The sequence below is a fragment of the Eptesicus fuscus genome, chromosome 2 (assembly GCF_027574615.1).
Source record: "Eptesicus fuscus isolate TK198812 chromosome 2, DD_ASM_mEF_20220401, whole genome shotgun sequence".
NCBI lineage: Eukaryota > Metazoa > Chordata > Mammalia > Chiroptera > Vespertilionidae > Eptesicus > Eptesicus fuscus.
In genome coordinates this window covers 116,915,727-116,932,703 of record NC_072474.1, presented here as the reverse complement: position 1 = coordinate 116,932,703, position 16,977 = coordinate 116,915,727, and the positions used below count along the sequence as shown (strand labels likewise).

At 60.2% G+C, this 16,977-nt stretch overlaps 1 protein-coding gene across 1 annotated transcript; it reads right to left on the bottom strand.

Moving 5' to 3' along the window:
• Positions 1 to 6,239: 6,239 nt before the first annotated feature.
• SLBP (stem-loop binding protein) lies at positions 6,240 to 16,326 on the bottom strand. The gene is made up of 8 exons (XM_054708684.1): positions 16,187 to 16,326; positions 15,985 to 16,098; positions 13,716 to 13,820; positions 11,693 to 11,752; positions 11,312 to 11,446; positions 10,696 to 10,845; positions 9,818 to 9,902; positions 6,240 to 7,070 (listed from the first exon to the last, which is right to left on the bottom strand). The coding sequence occupies exons 1-8, from the start codon at positions 16,243 to 16,245 to the stop codon at positions 6,954 to 6,956; spliced, it is 825 nt and encodes a 274-aa protein (XP_054564659.1). The 5' UTR covers positions 16,246 to 16,326; the 3' UTR covers positions 6,240 to 6,953.
• Positions 16,327 to 16,977: the final 651 nt, after the last annotated feature.

Here is a 16,977-nt window from a genome sequence, read left to right as displayed (position 1 = left end):
CCATGGGGGAAGGCCCACCCTACCGTCGTCCTTTGCTAGGCACCCTGGTGACCTGTGCCTGGCCCGTCGCCCCGCACTGAGCGAACATGCCGTGTTCAGACCTTCGTGGGGAGGTGACAGACGTTACTGAGGGTGTTAGCTGAATCCATGGGGAGACCGTGTCAACGTCAGAAACAGTCCAGCCGCCCTAGCTGGTGTGGCTCAGTGGATAGAGCCTCAGCCTGTGGACTGAAGGGTCCCGAGTTCGATTCCAGTCAAGGGCACAAGCCTGGGTTGTGGGCTCGATCCCCAGCAGGGGGCGTGCAGGAGGCAGCCGATCAATGATTCTCTCTCATCATTGAGGTTTCTATCTTTCTCTCCCTCTCCCTTCCTCTCTGACATCAATAAACATATATTTTTTAAAAAAAAACAAACAAAAAAACAGTCCAACCTGGAAAGGAGTTTTGTGAGTTTATTTGAGCCAAATTATGGACAACTGTCGGGAATCAGGATCTCGGCGCATTGAGACAGTGCTCCGGGAATTGGCGGCCTTGCGCCTTATTTTATACATTACATCAAAAGAGAAGGCACAGCCCTGGGTGGTTTGGCTGGGCCGGTGGTTGGGGGTGGGTGGTTGGGGGACGGGTCTCAGGACAGGTTAGGGAGGTGGGAGGAAGCAGAGGGGGGGAACTCTGGGATTGGGTGAACAGTAAATGATAGACACCTTTTACCTCGGTGGGTAGGTGGGTGCAGGAGAGTTATCCGTCGACAATGAACATGATAGCCATAACCATGAGAGGATTGCGGTCTCAGCCCTGGTGCACTGGCTGTGCCCCGGGGGTCCGGCAGAGGGGTCACCCCGACACGCCAAAGGAATGTTACCTTAGATGCAGAGGACGATCGACAGGCTCAGTTCAGGTCGCGAGTGACTTTCATCAGGACAGGCTAGCCTACTAGGTGTACCAGTTAATAATGGCAGATTTTGTAATCAAAGAAAACACGATAATTTCAAGAGAAGCATCAGAAGTGCCTATTCAAAGTAATGCCCATCGCTAGCTACACATTTCCCCCATCTTTCAGGTTATTTGTGGATACCATCCCAATAGAACTTTTCTTGTTTTGAGGCAAACCATTCAGAGACCCAATTTTCCACTTCTTTGTATGTTTTGAAGTGCTGCTCAGAAAGTGCGTGTGCCATCGATCGGAACAAGGGGTCATCTGAAGGAGCAAGGTCTGGTGAATACGGCGGGTGGGTTAACACTTCCCAGGCAAGATCTTTTAACGTGACTTTAACTGGTTTTGAAGTGTGTGATGGTGCGTCATCATGAAGCAAAATTACTTTGCCGTGCCTTCTGGCACATTCTGGTGGTTTCACGATCAAAGTGTGGTTCAAATTGATTATTTGTTGTCGGTAGCGATCAGTATGAATGGTTCACCTGGTTTTAGAAGCTCATAATACACCACACCTTCCTGATCCCACCAAATGCAGAGCACTGTCTTCTTTCCAAAGCGATTTGGCCTTGCAGTCCATGTTGATGGTTGACCTGGAACTATCAATGATTTTGTGCATCTGGGATTCTCAAAATAAATCCACTTTTCATCGCCAGTCACAATTTGATGCAAAAAAGACTTTCTTTTGTGCTATTGAAGCAGCATTTTACTGATGATTTTTTGGCTTTCTATTTGTCTTTCGTTCAGTTGATGTGGCACTCATTTTCCTTCCTTTACAATCTTTCCCATTGCTTGTAAATAATCGGAATTGTTTGCTGAGCAATGTTTAATCTTTCTGCAAATTGTTTTTGAGTTTGACATGCATCTTCATCCAAAAATGCTTGTAATTGTTGGTCTTCAAACTTTTTCGGTTGACCTGGACATTCTTTGTCTTTCACATCGAAATCATCACTTTTAAAGCATTTAAACCAGTGTTCACAAGTATCTTGATATGGAGCATGTTCACCATAAGCTTCCCGAAGTATACGATAACTTTTTCTTCAAAATAAAGTAATGAATTAAAACTTCCCGCAAATGCTCTTTTTTGGCAAGAAATTCTACATTTTTAAGCGTAAAAATATCTATGATGTTAACACCTTCAGCAAATTTGACATACGAAGTTTTGAAGCTTGCTGTCAATACAACAAAATAGCATACATATCAAATCGCATATATATCAAAATATGTGTAACTCCATCTATTGAAAAAAATCCGCATTATTAACTGGTACACCTAGTAAGCCGTTCTGACGTCTTCATTGCGCCCCGTCCTCTGTGGTTACTTTGGTCTCTGACTCTGCAGGGCCACCTCAGGGGCCTCCCCTGAGCTCGTCAGGTTAGCACGAGGCCCCTCTCCGTCCACGACTGCTCCCTCTGTGGACAGGAAGGCAGCACCGCCCGGCGGTTCTCGCCGACCACCTACATCTCTCCGCTGGCTTTCTATGGGATTTGTGCTTTCCTGCCGAGTTCTGCGTTCTCTGTCCCACAGGCGCTCTGCGGAGTCCTCCTTTCCTGCCGCTTGTCTTCCTCCCCTCCAGGGTCTTCGCGGAGCAGAAGGCTTTTGTGTGACAAGGTCCAGTTTCACGGTTTTTCCTGTTATGGACTGTGCTTTTGGTGTCAAGCCTGAGACCTCTGCCTCACCAAACCCCATCGATCCTCCACAAGCATTATAGCCTTCACTTCACATGTGAGCCTGGTCACTGCAGGCCCCCTCAGGGCCTCGGTCCCACAGCTCCTCGCCGTGGAGCCTGTTGCACCCACCGGTGGGCATGCAACTCTATGCATCTTTTTTTTTTTTTAATATACTGGAGGCCCAGTGCACGGATTCGTGCACCGGTGGGGTCCCTTGGCCTGGCCTGCACCCTCTTGCAATCTGGGACCCCTCGGGGGATGTCGGAGAGCTGGTTTCGGCCCGATCCCCACAGGCCAGGCCGAGGGACCCCACCGGTACACAAATCCGTGCACTGGGCCTCTCGTATGCATATAAGATCTTTGGTTAATCTCTTCCCACCCTTCTCCCTCGCCTCTTCCCTCTGAGATTCATCAGTCTGTTTCGTGTTTCCATGCCTATGTTGAGTGTCTGCCCCCTGGTGGTCAGTGCGGGTCACAGCTTAGGCTTTTATATAGAGATAAATAAATTTTTGTTGATTTTAGAGAGGAAGGGAGAGGAAGAGAGAGAGAGAGAAACATCAATGATAAGAATCATTGATCGGCTGCCTCCAGTGTGCCCCCCTACTGGGGATCGAGCCCGCAACCCTGCATGTGCCCTGACCTGGAATCAAACCATGACCTCCTGGTTCATAGGTCGACGCTCAACCTCTGAGCCATGCTGGCCGGGCTCTATGCATCTTTGCAGTGTGCGTTTTACAAAGTGGCTTACATCCAATTAAAGCCTGCACATGTGCCGTAGCTGGTTTGGCTCAGTGGATAGAGCGTCGGCCTGTGGACTGAAGGGTCCCAGGTTCGATTCCGGCCAAGAGCATGTACCTTGGTTGCGGGCACATCCCCAGTAGGGGGGGTGTGCAGGAGGCAGCTGATCCATGTTTCTCTCTCATCGATGTTTCTAACTCTCTATCCCTCTTCCTTCCTCTCTGTAAAAAAAATCAATAAAATATACTTTTAAAAAATAAATAAAATAAAGCCTGCACATGAAAAAGCAAACAAAGGGAACAACAAATACCCCTCGAGATTCTTAAACGTAAAATTCATACGCACCCTAATGATCCCAAGATCCACTCCCCACCCCCACCCCCACCCCCACCCCCACCCCCATGCGCACACAGAGCCAAACCCGGTTCGGGGAGGACAGCTCACACATTCACGCGAAGGGCCCTGGCGGTTGGCCAAGCACGGTCACGTGACTTTACCCAGCAGGCCTTTCAGAGTTGCCCACATGGGAGAAAAACACTCCCTGGAAACTGCATCCTCAGAAGAGCCACCGGCTCGGGTCCAGAAAGCCAAGTGCCGCAGCGCCTGGGTCGGGGCAGAGGCTGCTGACGCACGTGGGCGGCTCCACACCGCCCTACCACGGGGACGGGGACGGGGAGGGACAGGGCATCGGCGACCCGGGGGCGGAGAGGCTGAGGGAGGACGGCCGGAGGACAGAACCCAACCGGGCGCAGGAAACAACAATGGCTTCAGAGCGTGAGAGAGAAGGGGAAGTGGGGGGTGTGGGATGACAACCCTGATAAGCTGACCACGTCCATCTCGACACGGGAAGATAGGAAAATGAATCACCAAGGGGCCGAGATAGCGATCGGCCTGGAATTGTGAAGAATTAATCACGCCGGACAAACTTAATTCAGTTCTGACACTTCTCGGTTCGATGTACAAGAGTCAAGAAGAAAGACAACTCGATCCCAGCTACGGGTATCTGTGACGCCCGCGGAAAGTACTAGATTATGTTAACAGCTGAAAGGCAAGCACAAAAGCCCGAAGATTGATTTCCTTGGGGCTTCAGAGCATTCCAAGAATTTAAATGCGAAGCAAAAGCCAGTAGCCAGGGCAGATTCTTCCAGAACCCCAGTCAGACATCACGTCCCTGCTCAAGACCGCCCCCGCTGCCCTCACTCGGAGGGAAGCCTGAGTACACACACACACACACACACACACACACACACACACACACACACACACGGCAGCCCGGCGTTGACCTCTCACCCACCTGCTCCCGCCAGGCCACAGTGCCCCCCACCCCTGCGGATCAGTCCGTCCTCCCCATGGCGTCCCAGCCTCCCTCCTACAGCGTCGGCCCCAAGTCCAGATCCTCACGCTGAGATGGGCTCTCCTGGGTCAGGAGCTCCTCACCTGGAGACCCTGAGCCAGAGGGGGGGTATCAGCCCTGGCCCCACCCAGGCACACACCCACACTCTAGGCACCTGGTGCAGACACCCTGCTCGAGCAGGCGGGCGGGGAGGAGTACCTGTCAGAGTCCCTGGGTCCGGGCAGGGACCCTGTGCCCTGGCCCTGTGCTCAGGAGCCTTTCCTCTCAGCCCGCGTGGATCCGAATACCTCATTTCATCCTGCCGGTCCTTCGGTCCACCCCGCTTCGGTCCACGCCCCACCGGTCCACACCGGCAGGGTTCTTGCCAATGGAATTCTTCCAAAAGCTTCTGAGCCTCCTGTGACTCTTACTGGGGATCCTTTGACAAAAGCCACACGGATTGGTCTCCTCAAAACAAGCCCTCAGTCCCAGCTCCTGCCGGGGGCCGGGTCTCCGTCCTGGGCTCCGTCCCGGGCTCCAGCCGGGGGAGGCGGGAGGGGGGCCAGGCCTCAGGTTTCCCGGAAGCTTCGTCCAGCCAGAACCTCGGCCACAGACCACGTCTCGCTGGTCAAGCTTCCCCTCGGCTCCTCCGAGGCTCTTTCTAAAGCATCGGCCTCGTTTGTTGCCTGGAAAGGCTGAGATGAACAGACCCTCCGGCCACGCCCCCTCAGCCTCTCCTCCCCTGCGGGTGAGGGGCAGGCCCCCAGCCCTGTCACTGCCCTAGCCAGCACCGGCTCTCCTGCCGCCCCCCACCCAGGGCCACACCCAGCCTCCCACCCCCGATGAGCAGCTGGCACCCGCTGCAGGGTGAGAGCTCTTCCCCAACCGCTGTCCCCGCTGAAATGCCACCATCAGGCAGCTCCCGACCACCCAGTCACCCCCTCGCCCCGCCCGCCACTCCCTTACCCTCTCCCTCTAACCTGACACCACGTTCTCTGTGCCCACCAAGGCAGGTGCAGACTTGGGGGCACCGTTCCGCATGTCCCCCATGCCTCATTGGTGCCCGACACGGAACAGGCTCAGCCAGTGTGGAATGGACAGCGCTGCCCTCGAGACCCCGGAGCCAGAGCTCCCCCGCCCCCGACCCCGGAAGTGAGTGCAGCGTCACGTCCAGGTGTGCGTGGGCACGTGGCTGTGGCTGTGGCTGGCGGCAGGGGCTAGGGCAGCGAGGTGCGTGTGTGGCTGTGGAGGGCGGCATCGGCGGCGGGGCAGCCCCTCAGGACCCGCTCCATACACGCCGGGACGACCAAGCGGCTGTCTCGGGGACAGGGCAGGGCCGCCACCTCGCCCGCTGCTGAAGGTCCCTGGTGCCTAGGGGGACGCTGGCTCCCATGGATGTGTCTGGCTCCAGCTCTAAACCCTCATGGATGTTGGTCCTCCTGGCGGGGGAAGGGGGTGTAACAGCCTGGGCCACAACCCCGTCACCCCGTGCTGTCCTCCCCAGGCCGCGTGGTGAGGACGGAAGCAGGAGCAGCCTCAGCAGTGAGCCTATCAGTCAACGCGATCCATCAGCTAAAGGCTCTTTTATTTTTGCAATCTCATTCCATACAAAAGCAATAAAAACTTAACAACAGTCTTAACGAGAAGTTTACAATTGAATGTTTGAACAGAAAATCTGTATACATTATCATTTACAGCAATTTTACATGGTAAATTAACTGTGTAAAAAGGTTCTTTCTAAACCCCTTTGTGGCCGTAACTCTTGGAGTATGACTGGGAGAAGGCCTACCTGGCCCTATTTACAAACACCCAACTCGACTGCGTCTCACGTGACCTGTGGCTTTAGCACCTGCCGGTCAGGGCTCTGTGTGCGGGAGAGGCCACCCCGACATTGACAAAAGGCCACAAAGACCTTAAAGGGCCGGACGGTGCGAACACTCAGATCCAGTCCAGGAAGCTGACATGAGACCGGTCCCTAAACACGTGACACCCACACCACCACCTACAAGTGGCAACTCGGCATCCGAGACTCGGTGGAAACCGGTTCAAGTGTGCTTGTCGGGTGAACTTGGGGATGGTGGGGACCAAGCAATTAAGTCTGTTATAAGATTGCTTCAAGTTCAATTATCATCGAATTTAATTGCATTTCGGATTTAAAACATGCAACATACACTCGCTATACATAAAATGGTTTAAGAAAATAAGGCAAGAATAACAATTCACCAGGTGGTAACTATTAACAGGAGCCCGGGGCACACTTGCTCTGTGATCCTCGGGGCAGGCTAGCTCATGGCCGCGAAGTCTTTCAGGGGCTCCGTTAAACACGCTTCCAAGTCAAACTCGTCCTCCACGCGGCAGTCCAGGTGTCTCACCTTGGTGGGGGTGCCCGAGTCCATGTCCTGAGACAGAAACACAGGTCACGCCAGGGCCTCACACGGGACTTGCGACCAGTGAGCTGACCCCACCGAGCGCAGCCCCTCACCGGGGCAGGGGGAGGAGCTGTGCGGGCGCGTCACGGTCACACCAGACACTGCGCAAACTCAGAGCGCAGGGAGGGCTGCCTAGCTCCAGCTCGGGTGAAGACAGCCCCTGCCCACGCCCAGCCCACCCCGAAGGCGAGGCCACTTCCCACTCCGGTGCAGGGGACAGGCGCTGAGTCGGGAGAGTGTAAGTGGGTGCCTGTCGTAAGCGCAGAGAATGTCAGAGGGACAGCACTGAGCCCCGGCTCTCAGCACGGAGTGTGTGTTGCTTTAACGAACAGGTTTTGCTTTTTTGTGTTTCATTTAAAGTAGTTCCACTGGCCCTTGCCGGTGTGGACCAGGGGCTGGAGCGTCTGCCCGCAGACTGCAGGTTCCAGCCCCTTAGGGGCCCGTGCGGGAGGGAGGCAACCAACTGATGTCTGGCTCATGTTCATGTTTCTCTCTCCCTCCCTCCCACTCACTCTAGAAATCAATGAAAAAAATATCCTCAGGTGAGGATTAAAAAAAAAAAAAGGAAGTTTAATTGGCCCGGCCGGCATGGCTCAGTGGTTGAGCATCGACCTATGAACCAGGAGGTCATGGTTCAATTTCCAGTCAGGGCACAGGCCCAGGTTACGGGCTCAATCCCCAGTAGGGGGCGTGCAGGAGGCAGCCAATCCATGATTCGCTCTCATCAATGTCTCTCTCTCTCTCCCTCTACCGTCCTCTCTGAAATAAAAAAATACATATATTTTAAAAAACTTCCCTTTAAAAAATAAGTATAATTGAAGGGTCATGTGTTCAAATGAATTAAAATGGTTAAGAGTTTACAATTTAGGGGGTTTAAACCATTTGAAGCCTAATGTTTATTCCAACGAAACCCAACATTCTAAATGCATGTTTTTACAACAGTCAACGTCACGGGTGGAAAGCAGGTCAAGTGGAAGCGTGGCCACGTGCACGTGTCCCCTGATGAGATTCCGACTCAGAAAAGAAGACCTGCAGTGAGAGCAGCACTGGGGCAGCCGAGAGGCCTGCCCACGGCCTGGACCAGGCGGCAGGCTGTGCAGCCCGTGTCCTGAGCAGCCCGTGTCCTGAGCAGTCCGTGTCCTGAGCAGCCCGTGTCCTGAGCAGTCTGTGTCCTGAGCAGCCCGTGTCCTGAGCGGTCCGGTGTCCTGAGCGGTCCCGTGTCCTGAGCAGCCCGTGTCCTGAGCAGTCCGTGTCCTGAGCGGTCCCGTGTCCTGAGCAGTCCGTGTCCTGAGCAGTCCGTGCCCAGCAGCAAAGCCCCCCTCCCTGCAGCACAGGCCGTCTGTCCCGGTGCTCGTCGCACTAAGTCCACCGTCTCAGAGCCCCCCTCCCTGCGCCCCGTCTCCGCCAGGACCCCTGCTCTCGACTCCACGGTCTGAATCCCGCACGCGCCTGCATCTTCCCTCCCGGCCCCAAGGCCTGCGCCTCTCCGAACGGAGACTGTCAGCGGCGTGCTCACAACTCGTCCAGAACCCGACCCGGACGAGGCTCCTCTGCAGCCACACCAGGAAGGACACCGCCTGCGAGACCTTTGCCCTCGGGGTCGCCCTGCCGTGCCGGCCCCGTTCTTTCCCTGGACACCCGCACGTCGTCCTCAGAAACCATCTCCAGCAGCGGGTCCCTCACGGTGGGCGCCCCGCTCTTCCTCGGCTGCCGGGCCTCAGAGCGCGCCGGGAGGGCGGGACCCGCTCACGGGTGGTGGGGAGGAGGCAGGAAGGGCAACCCTAGGTCACAGGCTTCCGAACTGGCCGGACCCAGCACAGGGGGACCTCACATGTATGCTGTCCCACACCAAACACGTGTGTCCCGGTTCCCACCGTCCTCACAGGCACCCGTGAGAAGTGCGAAGTGAGAAGTGCGGGCGGCCTCCTTCCGGAGGCGGCGGGCACGGATGTGCTTGGGCACAGGAGAAAGTCTGCACGAGCCCCGGCGGGCAGCTCCGTTGGTTGGAGCGTCGTCCCGATACATCAGGTTGCAGGTTTGATCCCCAGTCAAGACGCATTCAAGAATCAACCAACAAAAGCATAAGTGAGACAAAAAAATTGCTGTTCCTCTCTTCCCCTTCCTTTCTCTCTAAAATCAATGAAAAGAGTCCCAAGAGCATGCACCCACCGGTAGCCACGGAATCTGACACTGGGAGTTTCTTTTCATCTTGGAAGTTTTCTTTCTCAAAAACACGGGACTTTTAAAACTGGCAAATGTGGGGGATCCCAGGCACAAGGCGCTGTGCCAGCAACAGTTCCAGCCCCCAGCCCCCACCCCCCACCCACAGCCCCCACTCCCAGCTCACAGCCCCCACTCCCAGCTCCCATTCACAGTCCCCAGCCCACACTCAGCCCCCACCCACACCCACTCTCACAGCCCCCACCCCCAGCCCCCACTCCCAGCCAGCCTGAGCGCGGGCAGCCGGCCGGTGCAGATGCCAGACCCGAGGGAAGCCCTTCCTTTCCAATGGACACGGGATTGGTCGATTGAACCAAAAACCTAACCTGCGGCCACTCCCTAGGAACGCCCTCGGATCGTGCGCTGTTATCAGGGAACAGGGAGGGTGAGGCGCCCCCGAGACATCAGAACCTCAGAACCGAGCCTGTTTACAAAGGGCCGTGGTCCACGCGCCCCGCGCCCCCGCCCCCCGCCGAGACAAACAGGGAGCTGCTTACGAAGCTGTTGTCCTGGGAGCTGGCCTGGGACTCGGAGCTGCTCTCCGTGGATTCGGTCTCCATCTCCCCGAGGTCCACGGGATGCCTGTGGGATCAAACGGGCACCGTCACTGCTCAGCAAAGCGGAGGCCCGGGACGCAGGAAGCCTCCAAGTCTGTTCGCTAATCAAACGCCACCCCGCCACGCTGCCTGAGAACCGCTTTCGGGGACCCCACGTGCCGCTGAGCCCGCAGCCGTGCAACCCCGGCGAGCTAGGCACACGCCCGAGCGCCGTGCAAGGACGAAGAAGCCCAACCGGGGGCAGGGCGGCGAACACGGGCAGACCGGACAACACCCGGTCGATCGCTTCCGACTCGCGAAGAGAACGGGACACACCGTCACCAGGAAACCCCGTGTGACGCCTGAGGCCAACGCACAGCTCGCTGGACACCGGCTCACCGAGCACCCGCCCGGGGGGCGCAGGCCTCTCCACTCCCAGCGCGGCCGACCACGTTCAGGCCGGAGCTCCTCCCAACCAGGCACAAGCTCAAAGCCAAGCGGGAAAAGGGAAACCCTTTTGGAGTTTTTGTTTTTTTTTAAAAAGGCCTACTTTCAGTTTGAAATAAATTACCCAGGTAATTTTTAGAATATTTATCTTAAAAACAAACGAAACCCCACATATTTCCAGGTTTCCTAAACTCGATTTTTCTAGCTACAAAACGTAAATTCAGCCCAGGAAGCAGACTCCACCCACGAGCCGCCCCCCAGCTTCAAGCTGCGGATGGAGTGGACGGGAGGGGGCCGCTGGCGGCCGTGACACCTCCTGCCTCGCAGGCGACAGCTGCCCCGGTCGGGGCAGAGCGAGCGGCAGCAGCAGGACAGAAGGCCCTGTGACCTACATTTCTTGCAAATCACATCCTTCTTCGGTGGGAGGGTCCCAGAAGTGCAGGGCCACCTTCCAGAGCTTGATCTGCTGGTCCCACGAGCGCCGGCTGTACTTCTTGAACTTGTTGGGGGTCTTGGGGTGAATACCGGGCTGGCGAAGGTGCCTGCGGGGAGGGGAGGATCCCGGCACTTGGCACTCACACCTGCACAGCCCGACGGTTACCCGACTCGAAGGTGAGGACGGCTACGAATTAGATCCACTGTCCACCACAGCACGGGCGGCCGTGCCACCACCACCACCTCTGCCTCTGCCGTTCCTCCCCAACCCCTGCCCCCAAAGTGCGCCTGAATCCTAGTCCGGGGGCACGTGTCCCGAGCACGTCCACGGGAGCAGGGCGTGGGCTGCCCGTCCCAGGCGCTGCTCCGTGTTCTCAGGAAGACCCTTCCCACCGTCTTAGCGACTTGGCGTCATGAGACCGCGGCGGGTCTTGAGAACTGAGATGGTCACCACGGTGTGACGGCAAATACGTGGCTTTAAACCTTCCCTCCCCGGTCACCAGCCCGGCTCTGTTTACAGGAGCAGCTGGCTCTGCAGAGCCAGCGTGGCGGACCACGCCCGCGGCTGCCTACCTCGGGACCTCTCGGATGTAGCGGTCGTAGGCCATGGTGTTCTTCCCATAGTTGATCTGCTTCTGCCTCCGCATCAGGACGCTTTCGTCCGTCTCCAGGTCGGCAGGCGCTGCGCACGGCGCCCTGGAGTCACAGCTGGAGAGAAGGACGTTATCGCCTGAACAAGCCTCGCCACTCCCGTCACCGCGCAGACGGCGCGGACGCACAGGGCGGAGGCCTGTCCCCGGGCTTCCCACCCCGTGCGGCCCAGAGCCTCTGTCCCCGCGGGAGTAAGCGCGTCACAGACACCACATCCCAACGCGGTGGCGAGGACGCTGCTCGCTGGCTCCTTCGCAGCCAATCGCAGGTCAGCTCGGTTAGGAAAGAACGGAGGGCGCGTACCTTCCCAGCGGCGACTTCCTCTCTCTCCCGCAGTCGTTGATGAGGAGCTTCCTTTTGTATCTGGGGGAGAAGCATTGCTGTTTAAAAGGCGTAAGAATCAACCCTGAATCTTTCAGAGCGACACAGGACTCCGCCTCCGAGGTGCGGTCCGCGGGCGGAGCGGGCGTCTCTGTCACTGCCTCCCAGTCCCTCTCTCCAAGATCAAGGTTACGATGAATCCCGGGTCAGGGCTGGCCGCACAGGACCCTGAAGTCCCCCGGTCTGGCCCCGCCCAGGCAACAGGGGCGAGTTAATGAAACGTGTGACCGAACAGAGCAGGCCAGTCTAAGCTGATGATGTCCTGTGGCCGCGAGTGATGTCATCAATACCCACGTGGCCCTTGGCAGGAAAAGGCGCCACCCCGAGAGAAAGTGCTCGCAGCTGCCGCCGAGACCCCTGCGGCCTCCAGGCCTCGGCCGGACGCACGCTCGAGGCCAAACGGACGCGAAGTTTCAGATTGAGTAGCGAGATCCAAGCCATAGAGGCCGACACCCCCACCCCCGTGGCCTAAGGAAGGTTGGAATAAGCAGCTTTTCTCTCTACACCACCCTCCCTGCTGGCGGGACCTGCGTGCCTGCCGGGCCGCTCCCCCGCCTTCTCGGACTGGGGAGGAGGCGGCACAGCCCCTCCTGCTCCTCGTGGCTCCCGAGGTGGCTGACTCCCAGCTCTGCAGGCCGTCCCCCGGGGGCCAGTGCCGCCTGACATCGAAACCAACCACCCCCTCGAGCTACAAGGTCCTGCGAGTGTCTAAGTGACGTCCCAGTCACTGCCCCTCCCACGAGGTAAACTCTCGCCCCCCGCCCCGTCTCTGCAGCCCAGGCACAGGGGGCAGGGCCCCCACCCGCCCCCACCCCCTGTAGCTACAGCAGCACCCCGGGAATGAGAGACGCCCTCCCACCTCCCAGGGCTCCGTTCTCTCAGGACCCCCTGAAAGACTGGCTCAGGTATGACAAACCCCTTGTCAGGTTCTCGGGCTGCTGGTGAGCTGTGCCACCCGCCACGAAGCACGGCGAGCCGCCTTCTCACAGCCCCACCCCGGAGCGAGGCAGGCCGTCACCACCCCAGCCCGGCCGCACCACAGCAGCACCTGGCACAGAGGGCGACCGCAGGGTGGCCCCCACAGAGCAGGACACCGCTCAGCGACAGCCTGAGGCCACCGAGGAGCAAAGAGGGACCCTGCCCAGCACGCACACGGGTCCCGCGAGGGTGGCGCCAGGCACGCTGGGAGCCGGGAGCAGAGCAAGGCGACACGACAACCAAGTCAGCCAGCCTCAGACCACAGCCGGCAAACCAAGACCCACACCATGAAACACGTCCCTCAAAGCACCGGGCCCACCCGTCAACGCCCCGCCCCGCAGGCGCCAGGGCCACGCCCTCCCGGGTCGACACACTTCCACACGCAGGGGCCGGCTGAACCCCGAGGCGCTCAGTGGGTCAGACGGCAGAGAGGCCCCAGACACTGGTGACGTGTCAGCGAGGGAGAAGCGGGTTCCGGCGGCGCCATCTGAACCCTCATGAGCCCCGGAAGAGGACGTGCCTTGGGGTTTGGGAGAACCTGGACGTACAACAGTTTGGGGTACAACTGCAAGGGGTTCAGACTCCAAGTCAGGGGCCCGCCCTGAGCTCTGGCCATTCACGGCTGTTACCTGAGCCAGGTGTCAGCCAAGAGCGCCTGCTCTCTGAAGAGCGCCCTCCTGCCTGGGGCTGGGCGCTGGGGGGGGGGGGGCAGGCCGGGCACATCACGGGGGCCCTCTGCCGTCGGCAGAGGTCGGGGACAGCCTCTAAGACGGGGGCCTCACCTCTCAGCACAGTCACCTGGCCCCACCCCGAGGCCCTGCCGACGGCCCTGGTCCATTTCTACCAAGTTCCCAGCAGCGCTCACCTGCTGGCCAGAGACCGGCCTGTAAGTACCGCGGCCCTAACAGCACCCGTTCACATCCGTCACTCACACCACGGGAGGCACTGCAGTGGCTGGAGCACGTACCTTGCAATTTCCTTGTTCACCCTGGTCCTCATCTCATCCTCCTCCACGGCGCTCGCCCAGTCCGCACACCGAGGCCGGGGCTTCGGGGCCTCGGGGGTGGTGAAGCTGCAGGAAGATGGACGTGCACGTTTGAACCGCGACCCTTTCCGCTTCCTTCCCAACGGGACACAGGAAATGGCCAGGGGGCCGTGGAGCCCCAAGGGAAGGGCTTCTGGGAATCTGCCCGAAATGCACTCGCTCCCGATGCACTCGCTCCCGGGCCTGGCTCGGTGGCGTTTCCTGTGCACCCACCACGTGCCGGGTTGGCCAACCCTGAGGACAGAGGGTGCTGTGTGCTCAGTGCTGCTGGAGCTACGGTGGGGGGGGGGGGGGGGAGGCAGACAAGGATCCATCAGCAGAGAAAGGTGCCTAATACAACTCATCCTTTTATTTGTAAACCAAGCTAGTTTTGTTTAAATAATACACTTGGTGCTAAGTAGAGTGGCCGGCACCGTAAGCTCCTCAGTAAACTGTGGCTCCTATTTACTTTTCCGTGCACACGACTAAGGGTGCACACGACTAAGGGTGCACACTACGTCACGTCACTACAGTGGGGGAGGGGTAAGAGTAGACGTTGGAGCGCTTGCTGCACTGGGACCTCGTCCACGGGAGACGCACCCCTAGAGCCGGGTCTAGGAGTCAGCACGACCGAGAACTCGGGAAATCTTCAGTCCCGATCAGGCAATGTGGAGCCAGAAGGCTCGATGCCAAGAGTTTTGGCGGTAGAGTGGCTGGTCTCCATAGATTAGATGCAAAGTTACACTCTTCCATCCCCTCGTTTCCTATTGGTGTGTCAAAACTAGGCTAAGCAACAAGCGCTCTTGTACATTCTAGATGCCAACCAATGACGGGCTCTGAAAACGCAGGAACGAATGGTTATCCCTTTACCTTATCCAACTGGATTCCAGAAGTTAATTTCCAGAGTCTAAAAATGGCCGGCAGGGCAAGGAATCAGATTAACGAACCAAAAGTTAAGCTGAATGCGTAACTGAGCCACAGACCGGACACCGACCCCCACTAGCCCACAGGGGGTGCAGGCCCGGGTCTGCGGCCACAGCTCACACAGGCCCTCCTGCTGCGTGGTGGGCGTGGGCCCGCAGAGATTCCTCTGGTCTCCAGCCCACTTCTCAGACCAGGCAGGTTCTAGTCAGCCTCCTGCCCATCCCAGGACGAGAGCACCTCTGGGGAAAGTGCCCCAGAGGGAACAAAGCCTGGGCGACCCACTCAGACAGCCCCTCCAAAGGGACCGCCTCCGCGCCAGCTGCCCCTCCGGCTGGGGGAGGAGAGCCGTGCACAGCGGAGGGCCTGGACGGGCACCCTCCAACGCTGGAAGGGTAAGGCGCCCTGGGCTGCTGGTGAGCGACAGGGCACCCGCGGGGACAGGGCCCTGCATCTCCCGCTGAGTGGGGCCCCTGGAGGTTTGAGCTGGGAGCTGGACCTGGTGGTGCGGTTTGGGCCCAGCTCTCCTGGTCCTCCGCCTGTGCCGACACCTCGCCCCTGGGCCCAAAGTGCTTCCCCACAGCGTCCTGCGGCCCCTGACGCCTGCCCGGCCCCGTGCGCTCCCCATCCTCTCCCTCTTGGCAAAGGTGAGGGCCTCAGCCCTGGAACCCCGAGTGGGACTCGATGCCTCTCTGCACCCAACTCATCAGCAGGCAGTGCGAGTCCCGCCCTGGACCCCTCTGCTCCATCCCCCGGCACCCGCTTTCCCTGCGCTTCGCAGCCCTCCCACAGGACCAATGCGCCCCACCCGGGGCCTCCACACCCGGACCCACAGGGACGACCTCCAGGGTCACCCCAGTCACCCCCAGGCCTTCCCGACGGGGGCGCTGAACAGCTCGCTGCCTCGCCACCCCCGGCCCACGGCGGCCAGGCCTCGCCTCCGAGCGCCCGTCTCACTGGGGACCCGACCAGGGCGCAGGCAGCAGAAGCGGAACCTGGCCCGCGGCGGCCCCGGCTCCCAGCCCAGAGGGCAGGAGGTCCCCGACGGGCGGAGGGTCTGCACTTGCCCCTCACCCCGACCGACGGCGCGCCCCGACTTCTGGGCTGGGCCCCACATGGGCGACTGACCCAGCTGCACCGGCGTCTGAGGAGCCCGTGGGGGCCCCGCGCCGGCCGGGAACACGCCGGGCTGACACCGATCGCCGGGGCCCCTCCCGAGACCCGCCCGGCCGACTAACGCGCCGGCGCCCGCCCCGGCCTCGCCCGCGTCCCGCCCGCGCGCAGGGCCCACCTGTCGGGTCTGCGGTCAGCCGGCTTCGCGGGGCCCTCGGCGTCCTCCGCCGCCCGGTGCTGGCCGTCGGCTCTGCGCTTGCGCCCCAGGCTCCATCTCGCGGGGGGCGGCGGGCTGTGGGCGAGAGGCCGCGTCAAGGCGGGCGAGCCGGGCCGCGACTCCCGCCGTCCGCACCCTCGCCTCGCACCCCGCCCGGCCTCACCTGGCGTCGCGGTCGCGGCGGCTCCGGTACGACGGGGGGGTTCGCGGGCTGCAGGCCATGGCGACGCGACGACGACCGGAGCGTCCCGTCCCGCGGCGCAGACCGACGGCGCGCCCCGCCCCCAACCGCCTTTATCCGCCCCGCGCGCCCCGCCCCGCCCCGCGCCGTCCCGCCGGCGGGCGAGACCATCGGGCCGCGGGGGGAGCCCGCCCGGACGCGCGCCGCGCAGGCGGCCGGCCCAGGGCCGCGGGAGCCGCCAGACCGCCGCTCGGACGCCGCGGGCTGCGGACGGGGCGACGCCGCGGGGCCCGGGAGCGCGCCCCCGACCAGGTCCCCCCGCGCGGGTGCGCGGGCCCTCGGCGCGGATTGGACGCGCCTTCGCGGGCGGGGAGGGGCGCTGGCGGGAGATTCGGGCGCGCGGCGCGCGCAGGGAACCAGGGCCCGGCCCTCCCATTGGTCCCCGCCTGGGCGGGGCCGGCTCCGATTGGCCGCGCGCCGGCCGCCGTCTCCGCGCTGGCGGGAACGGAACCCGGAAGCGGCGGCGGCGGCGCACGGCCTGTTCTCTCCCGTCGTCGGTCTGGTCTGCGGAAGCTGCGGAGCCGCGACCGCCGCCCGCGGGGACCGCCGCCCGGCTCGCTCCTCCCGCCCACACCAGGGGAGCCCGGGCGGGTGAGAAGGCCCCCGGGGGGAAAGCAGACGTTCAGGACGAGGAAACCGGAGTCCACCTCGTGTTTCACGTTTTACTTCCTGATTTAGAGAGGGCGGCGGGAGAACCTCCATTTGTTCCCCTT